This window comes from Anoplophora glabripennis, unplaced genomic scaffold, assembly GCF_000390285.2.
Source record: "Anoplophora glabripennis isolate ALB-LARVAE unplaced genomic scaffold, Agla_2.0 scaffold15, whole genome shotgun sequence".
Lineage (NCBI taxonomy): Eukaryota > Metazoa > Arthropoda > Insecta > Coleoptera > Cerambycidae > Anoplophora > Anoplophora glabripennis.
The window spans coordinates 650,107-661,509 of record NW_019416279.1 but is presented as its reverse complement, the minus strand read 5'-3'; the positions used below and the strand labels follow the sequence as shown (position 1 = coordinate 661,509).

General features: G+C 29.0%; 1 protein-coding gene across 6 annotated transcripts in view; it reads left to right on the top strand.

Moving 5' to 3' along the window:
* Positions 1-11,191, top strand: part of LOC108905488 (pacifastin-like protease inhibitor cvp4) — a 30,178-nt gene extending 18,987 nt beyond the window's left edge. For 4 of the 6 annotated variants that reach the window (XM_018708390.1, XM_018708381.1, XM_018708398.1 and 1 more), the window contains one exon: positions 6,595-7,818. In XM_018708390.1, the coding sequence (XP_018563906.1) occupies positions 6,595-6,713 (119 nt within the window). In that variant the 3' untranslated portion in view covers positions 6,714-7,818. Of the gene's footprint in view, positions 1-6,594; positions 7,819-10,976 lie in introns of those variants that run through there. The other 2 variants (XM_018708406.1, XM_018708374.1) reach the window with 1 other exon arrangement.
* Positions 11,192-11,403: the final 212 nt, after the last annotated feature.

Below are 11,403 nucleotides of genomic sequence, written 5' to 3'. Positions count from 1 at the left end.
ATAAAGTCTACCTTTTTTGTGTAAAAAAAGTTGGAAAATAAGAATTTGTAACCAAAGATGAGATACCTTAAAGCACAAAAAAGTTATGTCGTTTTTAACACATTCAATCTACTGCAGCTAGCGCCCTCTATGAACTTTAACCAAAATGTGAACAGATTTCAATTCCTCTACTCAACGAACTCCAATCCCCAAAATTTTGTGAGGATATTTGCATTTGTTAAGGAATAAATTAAAAAAAAACTGAAATAATATTTTACATTTAACATCCTGTATCTCTTTAACTATCAACTTTTGGACTAAGGTAAGTTCGGCTAAATCGCAATATTTTTACTTAGGAAATCTACCCATGAATTTTGGCCCATTACCTCGGGACCACCCTGTATATAATTCGATCCTTTTTTACATTTACAAAACTATAAGTTTGCCATGAAAATCGAGCTCGAGAACGTCGTATCAGATTTATCATATCTGTAGTAATTTCTGAAATACCCTGAATTCCCATCGAAAATGGACCAGCCTGTACATTCAAAAACGTTTTTTTTTTTAATAACTACAGGGTGTTCTGTTTCCATTTGTGTCTGACTTTTAGATATTAAAGAAAACTTAAAAAATTAAGTTGCAGAACTACCTTAACTTCAGTTTTATTTGTTTCTGGTGGAAATCAGCTAATTTAAATTGGTGGGTTTTTTTTCTTAATAAAACAATTTATTGTAGGATTCTATAAATATAAATATAACGCCTTCTGCTAGATTGTTTGCTACCTTTTCAGATAAACAGCAAAAAAATGAAGGGAGCATAAAAAAGTTGATTTTTTTAGTGAATTTTGAAAGGTTGTAACTTCGTGAATATTGTCTTGAAGCTTGAAGATTCTAGTTTTGAAATCTTCAAATGAAAAATTTTTTTGAAAATCACCCAGCGCAATCGAAAGAAATAATGTAAGGCAAAAATTTGATAATTTTTTTTCCAAATCAGCTTCAATTTGTTTTTTTGCAAAACTTTAAATTTTCAATTTTTTTTTTCTCGATAATTGAAATATTCAATGTAAAATTGTAAAAACCCAAAAAAATTTGTTGTTTTTTCAAAACTGCATTTTTTTCAAAATTTTGAATTTTCTTTTTGATATTTGAGTATTTATTGCGAAATTGTGAGAAAAATAACGCAAAAAAAATTGTTTCCTATAATCATTAATTGATATTTAAGGTTGCTCCTAAACCAGCTCCTTTAACTTTTTATAGAACTGAGGATTCAGGAAAGGAAACAGTTCTACCGATCGATTTCAAAATGTACACGCCTCATGGGCATGTATTGAGATAAAAAAAAAAGGATTGATTCTGGTCTCTAAATCTAAAACCCACCTTCCGTTTGCTGTACGATTTATTAGTTCATGAGATATTGATGATAAAAAAAAACGGAGACTTTTCACTTAATAACCGATCTCTCGATGAGAAAATAAAAAAGAACAAATTGAGGCTGATGAATCAGGCTAAAGACTGGCAATGATTAATCGAGGAAAAAATTGTAAAATTTTTGCCCTGCATTATTTCTTTTGATTGCGCTTACAGTAATATTCAAAAAAATTTTTCATCAAGATTTCAAAAATAGAATCTTCAAGCTTCAAGATGCTTCTTGTTTTTCTCATTATTCACGAAGTAACAGCCTTACAAAAATCACTAAAACGATTTGAAAATTTTTCTGATACTTTATTTTTTTTTGCTGTGTATTAAAAATGAATTGAAACAATAATTTTTTTTTAACTTTCATTGACAAAATACCAAACGTTTTTTTATGCAAACAGACCATTTAAATTGAAAAGAATCTTTATTGCGATTTTGACAATTGGTTACAAAACAAGTGATTTTTTTACGAAACATTTATTTAAAACTTGAACTTGAAAATTTCAATAACAGAGACTGAATTCATATTTTTATTTTATTTGACTTCACTTACCGATACACATTTTTTAATTTATAAAACAGTATTTTTTTTTATATTTTCTGTATTATGTGCAATGTTTAGTAAATAACCAAATCTTTTGCTCTCGCTTTACAAAAATCATCTTTTGTTACAAACTCTAATCAAATTTTATTTTATATTTTCTTCCTACAAGATTTTACAAATAATTCATTTAAACATTTTTTACCAAGTTTTTTTAATACTGTGGGATTTGGGATTTTAGTTCATGATGAAATTATGTGACATTTTGCACCTGTCAAAGATATTGAAAACTAAAATAGCATCAATGTTACCTTTTTCAATAATGTAATTATATTTCTACAACAAAAAGTAAAGTAGGTACGTTTTTATTAAAATTTGCCTTTACTAAAATATTAAGAATATTATATCTCTTACATTATTAAAATTTTAAAAAAAATCCGCCTGTTTATATCAAATACAGGGAGATTCACACATGGTGACCAAAAATGAAACCTTGTGTTCTTTGATGAATTTTAAGAGGAGTCTTTCCTACGAAGTTTTTATCTAGGTCGCTTCATTAAGAAGATACAGGGTGTTAAACTTCAAAAAATATTTTCAATTTTTTAAAATAATTTAAAAATTAGTAAGTGAAATAATTTAAAATTGTGCACACGTATTTATGTAAACATTGTCCAAAATCTGAGACCTTTTTCTAAAATTTAGATGCTTCAGTGACGGAGATCCAAGGTATCGGTAGCATTTGTGAATCATCCTGTATATGTACGTATAATATATAATATCAAATGATATACTTAGACTTAACGATTTAATAGATAGCCAGATAAACGAATTTTTAGAAAACTGTTTAAAATAAATATTGAAATAATTGCAAAAATCTTTTTAAAACATTATTTTACTACAAGGTGGTTTCAAAAATAAACATACAATTTGCTTTAAAAACATCTGAATCGAATTTCAAAACGGACACAGATACAACAAAAATAAAACAGTACAAGAACAGCTAAAGATTGTTGCTGCTTGCATAGCGTATACAGGGTAAGCCAAATTTAATATCGGACCCTAGTACATACGTAAATTTGGGAGCAATGGTACCTAGTTTTCAAAATGAATAATTTTTCATATGAACATCTTTCCAAAAGTGCTTCCTCTTCTATATTCAGGGCGAAGATTTAAAAAATATCCACTATTTTTTATCTTTTCTCAACTAACGGAAATTTGAAAACAAATTTAACATTCTAGGGCCAACATATTTTTTCCAAAAGCAATTTAGACAAGAAATTATTTCGACACACCTTAAGCTCATACTTGAATGCAAATTAAAAAAATCAAGCGCGTCGTAAGACTTTCACGATTTCAAAGAATGTCAAGAAACAGTTTTCATTTAAAATTGCTACATTAGAAAATGCAAACCATTTTTATTTTGTACATACGGTACTACTTTTTTTATCAAATTAACTAATGTAATATTAAGGTATAGTAAGCCAGCCTATTCAATACGCTGTGTACCAAGTTCCGAATATTCTGTTAGTTTGAAAAATATACAGGGTGTTTATAATAAGTGCGAAATATTTTAGAGGGAGCACCCTACCGAAGTTATTTTGCGAAGAAAAGTTCATATAAATGTAAGTGAAATATGCTTCGTTTCCGAGATACAGAGTGTTTAAATTTAGTTATTTCTATTAATTATTTCAGAGTTTTAAAGATATGGACTCGAAATTTGAAAAACGCTTTGGGGGGATAAATGTGCTTTTTTGGGCCAATCCGAATATTTCTACTTGTACCAGTGGCGTTTGTGCAAGAATGCCACAACCTTTAATAATAAAAAAATGGTACGCCACTGGCTTTTTCCTGTTTTGATATTTTTTTAAAAATCCGATATTAATCCCGAATGAAATTGGTCTCTTCAATTTTTTTCGTAGGATGCACCGTTTTCGATGAAAAAAATAAAACATCTTTTATTGTAGGTTCTGTTAATCTTTTATTTAAAGGCAGGTAGAAATATTCAGATCATCCCAAAAATGCATATTTATTCCTCCAAAACGTGTTTCACATTTTGATTTAAAACTTTGAAATAATTAATAAAAATAAATAAAAAATTAAAATTTAAACACCCTGTATCGCGAAAACGAAGCATATTTCGACCTACATTTACATGTAGTTTTTTTCACAAAATAACTTTGGCAACCACCCCCTAAAATATTTCGCACTTATTTACAAACACCCAATATAAATGTATTTTTTTACCGATTTAATTCGGTTTTTCCTTTTTTTTAAGACAAGCTTAGAAAATCCGTTACATCGTACAATATATGAATTCATTTTCAGTTATCATAGCCTACTTTTTATTTTCTGTCAAGTTTGACAAAAATTGGTTAGCGAATATTTTATTTCAAATCTGACTACGCCACTGGATTCTATATCCCCTGATGTAGTTTGTATCAAATTTCCCGAATAAATATTAATTGCTAATAGTGAAGTTCATAATAATAATAATAATAATAATGTTTTAACAATTCTGTTCCTCCTAAACGGGGTAAATAACCCATGGAATCAAAAATAAATTTAAAAAAATTATAAATAAATAAATACATAATAAATGGTTCGTTTGGATTAACTGATGAAAGTGCGACTATCTTGAAACTGGGGAGGTTTATCGATATCAAAGAAGTATGCCTTTTTCCTTTAATAGTGCTCTATAGCAAATAGGCAACCAGCAATACATTTTTGTAGATTTTATTGCACAGTTTGTCTAAATATGAATTAATGCACAAATAACAGACTTTCCTCCATTCTAACGCAGATTTTCTATAAAATGGAGTTAGTTTGAAACTCAAATTACTTTTTGTTGTAATAGTTCAGACGGTATATGTTTAGAGTCCATATTTGGGTGAATCATATATCCACGTAGATTTTTGGCTTTTTGGCTTTCAAATATCACCAGAAATGAAAATTTTACTATGCGCATAAAAAAGCGTGGGCATAACTTTTAGCGGCACAATATGTTAAAAAACTTCGAAAAATTCGCAAAAATCGCCAAAAATGAGGTTAAAAAACATTACTTTTTAGGGAATTCTAAAATTGTTTAAACAACAATTATTTTCAAAATATGTGGAAAATTATTAATTAATTAATTAATTAATTAATTAATTAATTATTAATTTAATCGTCATTTCTTTTGCGATTAAAGTATAATTCAAATATTATTTACTGTTTAAAATATAAGCAAATGAGAAATTAACTCATTATATTACAAAAATACAAAATTATAGTACAAAAATTCGACCAATGTTTAAACAAGCACCAGAGCTCTCCTAATTAACGGATTCGAATTTTTCAAAAAGCGTTTGAAAGCATGAGAGCCCTTCTATACGTGATTAAATTTTCAAGGACCTTGGTTTTTGCTGTGCAAAATTTTGAAAATTTGCAATTCTATTTTCAAAATCTGGATTGCAAAATTATTATGCAAAATCTATCGAACCGATTTTGATGAAATTTGGTGTGATGATTCTACATGACATGAACTTTTCTTGAGCCAAGTATGAAGGTCCTATACCTAACTTAAAGACCCCAAAAAAAAATCCCTAAAAAGCAATGTTTTTAACCCCATTTTTGGCGATTTTTTTCAATTTTTACAATAAAAATTATGATTCATTCGATTTGTAACTAGTCATATTTTGTAAAATTTAATTACAAACATTTTTTTCCTCTTCCGTTTTCGTCTAAAAACAACTCTTGAAAAGATACATAATTAAATAGGAAGAAAAATATGACATTTTTCAAATTTTTTTAACATATCGTGCCGCCAAAATTAAGACCACGTTTTTTTTATGCGGATAGAAAAATTTTCACCTCTAGTGATATTTGAAAGCCTAAAAGCCAAAAATCTCCGTGAATATACGATTCACCTAAACCAAAATAGATACCGCCTAGAAATTTGTAATTTGGCGCTTTTAAACAAGCGGCAACGTAAATTACAAATATTTTAGACAAACAGTGTAATAAAATCTATAAAAATGTATTGTTGGTTGCCTCTTTGCTATAGAACCCTCTTAAAAATAACCAATTAATCAAATTTTTTATTCAAAATTGCGATAGAGAGTTGCATAACAAAAGTAAAATGAGCAATTTTTATTCGTATTATTTCTATTAGTAACCTAATAACTGAGTTCGAATTCGGATTTCCCATGCACCATCAAAAACTCCCCATTCCGAGTTTTCAAGTTATTTTCTCTAAGACTGCAAAATTTTCTCTAAAACTGTAAATTTAAAATCAATCTTTAACACCCTGTACCTTTTAAACGAGCAATATTTTGTTAAGGCATATTTAGCTAAATCTCATTATTTTTATGCCTAAAATCTATGGCCCAATCATTACGGACCACCCTGTATATCAGTTTTGTTGAAACGTTATGACTTCACATCAGAGGGGGCATTTTTGAAAAAATATTGACATGAAAAACTCTAGTTATGTCAAAAGTACTGTTTAATCTCGGGTGTAACGTTAAATCATGCTCACCCTGTATAACCTTTACTGCAGCTTTGAACGTGCTTCTCAAGCCTGCCTGCATGGCTATTCCACTTAAAAAAATGCCAAAACCACCGCGTAATACACTCCAACTAGCTATTCAAAAATTTTTACACGGTGTCACGATTTTCTAGAGGAATTTTCCTGCATTCCCGGGCAAACCTTTGCCAAGGAATGCAACACATGTACATGCACAGCGGATGGCAAGAACGCCATCTGTACTCTAAACCCCTGCGACATCAATAAGGATTAGCCCAATCGTAGTTGTAGGTAGCTTTTAATTCAATTTTCTTGACTTTTATATGTTAGACTTAAGAGAGAAGTTGGTAACACCGGGAGAGACCCAATTTTTATATTTTTTTACGATATTTATTTAATCTCGAACTTCATTATCATCAAACATTATTTTTTCGCGCATGTTCATCGCATTGTCACAAATTCAGTAAAATTAGATCACTCATTTCCAAGAACAATTATCAGTTTCTGCAATAGTAAGATATGCTCTCGGTTGCCAACTTATTTTTAATAGATGTTTTTACATGTAATTTTTAATATGTAACTTTTTCAGTGTTAGTAACTGTTTGTGTATGATGTCAATTAATTGTAAGCGTAGAGAAAGTCCAATTTAGGTTTAATTCAGGATATATAGTATAAAATGCAGACAATGTGACAATAAAAAAGGTTGTACATAAAATTTCGAAAATTTTGCTGTTACACTCAAATCACATTTTTTCATTACCGTTCACGCAACCTTCACTGTCTGCTACTATTTTGCCATTTTCTCTACATCTTACATAAGAACTAGATCTAAGGTATTACGAGTAGTATACGAAAACACAAATGGTGTTCAAGTAGAGTGCTCCCATTACGTAGATTAAGTCACTTTTTGAACTATAGGAAAATAGTTCATCAAAATTTGACTATTTTCTGTATTGCTGAAGGGAACGTTAGTAAGAAGAAATATTCTTTTAATCATAATTATAGTAAAAGTTTCTTTTCTGTTTCTTCTTGGTAAAGCATTCCCCTGCAATGTAGCAGAAGGAAAAATTACTAAAAAGAAACATATCCTCGTTCCTAAATGCACAAGTAACGCACAATTTTTATCTCAAAGTTTCTTTTTAGTAAATATTCTTCATCATTTTCCATGTTGCGAAATGAAAATTTAGTAAAAAGAAACTTTCATCTATTTACAGCTGTTGATGTTATTCTATTTTCGTTTTTCTTCTTATTAACTAGTTCCTCTGCAATTTTTTGACATTTTTCTGTGAATTGTGACATTTTTATATGTATTTTCTGATTGTATTGTAGTATTAAACATTGTATTGGTGGTGGATTTCAAATATATAAGTGTAAATGCATTTTGGGTATTTGTTGCTTTCGTGTCCATTTTAACATCCTTCACATAATAATATCATTGATACAAGTTCACTTTATCATCATTGCTTCGTACATTACAACAAAATGCAAAGTATGCAATGTTCCAGCATGTTTAAACTTAAAAATAATAACAACCCTTTAGTATTTGGACTCATTTTTACTTATGACTGAACTGAAATGAATTAAAAGTGGGATAAGTGAGGGAACGATACGACATTATTAATATGTTTTAAATAAGGTCAATAAGTTAAAATAAAAGGCACTATTTAGATTTTATTTACATCTAGGTTTGTTAAAATGTATATCTCTTCAATAAGAGGGCTTTGTAGCAAATAGGCAACCAGCAATACATTTTATTACACAGTTTGTCTAAATATGAATTAATGTACACAAATAACAGACTTTTTAACACAGATTTGTAATTTGCCGCTTTTGAACAAGTTCTAAGGGCTTTTTTATGGTACATGAGGTCACAATAGGGAAATGAATTTTCCGCTCAAGGGGTGGATATTTTAGTGAAAAGTTCCTGTATGGCATTTGTGCTCTTTTCGAATTCATTAAAAATTTACTATTAAAAAAATATTGCCATATAAATATCGTGGCACTAAAAGGAAAAAAGGCCCCAAAGTTCCAAAAAAATTTCCAATACAATATAATAATTATTATTATAAATTTTTTTTTAATTAATTATTATATTTAATTTAATTATTGATTAACATAATTTAGTTTTACATTTTTAATGAGCTTCCTACTTAGAATTTAGGAAATACTATCTCTTTTCATTTTATTATTTATACAATTTATGCATATATTATTTGTATATTTCATGCAAATGTAACGGCAATACAATTTTTCATCATTACTTAACTCCCTTCATAATCTGCAATGAATGCCGTACAGGAATTGTTAATTATTGAATATAGTAAAATTGAGATTTTAAATTATTTAAATATTTTTTATAGCATTCAATGAATGTTCCATCAAAAATGTACGGCGATACAATTTTTTATTATCATTTGATGGTTTTAATGTTATCGGGTAAATACCGTACAGGAATATATGATTTCATAATGTAGTGAAAATGCCTTGGAAAATCCTACTAAATATGGAAAACTCTGAAATTAAAGTAGACGGCACCCACAATTTTATTAATATTAACCGTTGAATAATTTAAAACAGTAATAAAATTGAAAATATATAATACTATAGTACAAGGGTCGGCAACTGGCGGACCACGGTCCAGGTCCGGACCGCGGAAAGTAAAATACTGTAGACGCCAAAAATTTTTTGAAAGTATAAATTACTCAAATAAATTATTTAAAAAATGTTTTTTACGTTTAAGTGCCAATCTTATCATTTTTTCTAGTATTTTACAATTGTGTGAGTGTTTTGAGTTCTTAATGGTTAGTAAGCAGATTAAATTTGATCCCAATTAAAATAAAAAATAAGAAATATGAATTTTTTTCTGGACCTCGTTAAAAATTTTCAAAAGTATCCAGACCCCACCTAAAATTACTTGCTGACCCCTGCTATAGTAGCTGTCAAATGGATTTTCCAAATTGCAAAAATGATAAACAATGTTTTTTATTCATAGTCAATCGTTCTTTTCTGGTGCCAATAATTTTATACGGCACTTTTGTATAAAGACTATAAAGTGGAATAGCTTCCGAAATTTATGCCGCTCAGGAAATAATGGTTTTTACCCAAAGAAAAATGGCGTTAACTTCAGAGCACTCATAATGATGTAATAATTTTTTTTAGCCAAATATTTTGTTCGGCACTTATATTTTTCATTATTTTAGAGCATAAATAAAACTCTGAAATCGGTTTTCTATAATTTTTACATTAGTGAAAATATTTAGAATATGAAAATTTTTTATTCTTTCCAGAACCGTTATTTTTGTACGGCATAAGGTTTTTATGTCATATTCTTCTAATATCTGTCTTGGGTCGAAATGCTGTCAATTTTTATTTAATTAATTTACCCGACCCAAAATTGGAAAGTTTGATTTTCCGCTGACAACCCATGTGCCACGGAGAATTGACGGCATAGTGTTCAAATGTTTTCTTTTAGGTTGTAGTATTTAAATCATATACTCTTACGGTGCCGAAAATGATTAGGAAAATTTTCCTATCCGGCTCTTAGTCTATCTGTTATTTGTACATTAATTCATATTTAGACAAACTGTGTAATAAAATTTATAAAAATGTATCACTGGTTGCCTATTTACTATAGGTACTTAAAACTCTCTTAAGAAAAAAAATTAGATCGAAAAGTTAGGAATTTGGTGTAATATTACCGCGGACAGTCTTCCATGTAAACTTTAACTTCGTGGTTGAAAGAACGTCAATATCTCTTGAAATAACCTCCATTAAAGTTATAACGATTATAATTACGTTGCAGCGACTATTTAATGTTAGGTTTATTATGGCTTTAAACTGACAAAATAAACAAATTCTACCGCTTGGGATAGATACAAACAATAAAGAAAATAAGATCTTCCACTTCTGGCCAAAATTTCTTTATTGGAACTATATCAAAATACTATTAAAAGTACATTCTTAGAGTGCTTTTGTGATGTTGGTTGCTCACCTTCGTTCAAATTTTCAGTGAATTTAACAAATCGATGATTCTTTTTCAGAACTGTGTCAACCCGGCGCGATTTGGAAAGTTGACTGCAACACTTGTTCTTGCACACAAAACAGAGTTGCGTTTTGCACTCGAATGATGTGCCATGAATATTAAAATGTTATAATGAAAATAAAATTAACATCCCAGTGTACAGAGGAATAATAATACATTTAGAGTAAATTTTTTTATCAGAACTATCTTGCTTAGAATATGTGACATTTATTAATATTTTTGTTACGGGCACTAATAACTTTTAAATCGCAAAACTAATAAATGTATAGATTTAATAGACTCACCTTTTATATCAGCGTTTAATAATTTCCTATAAAATATACTGGTATGCACAGAAACTTATGAATATTCTCTTCGATAGTTAGCATGCATAGGGGCACATCATATTTTTAACATCACTGGTGGTATAGACGCTAGGCCAAGGTAAAGTTTTCTAACATTATTTGACTATTACTTTAGACCGTTGATTAAACCGATACCATGTATATTTTGCAGGTACTTGCACCCCTGGCACCACTTTCAAGAACGACTGCAACACTTGTACTTGTACAAGTACGGGGATAGCAATTTGTACAGCTAAAGCTTGTCTTTAAACGAGCATGACACAACTAGACATTTCTACAATGTTAAGATAGATTTTTGACGATAGAATTGTGTATATAATGTAGTTTATTTTTTCATGTTAACAATAAAGTGTATTTTTCTTTGTTTATGTGGATCTAACAAATGAACAATTAAAGAAATTGAATTGAACTTTAGATTTTTATTTACCAGTCCTAATCCCAATACATAATATAACATAATGTTGGGTACGTTTAACCTATAATTATATTTATCGTAGATGCACAAACATCTATAATTAAATCAAAATTCATGGAAAGAGCTCTTACAAATCTAGTTCTAAGTACATCAATAAAAATGC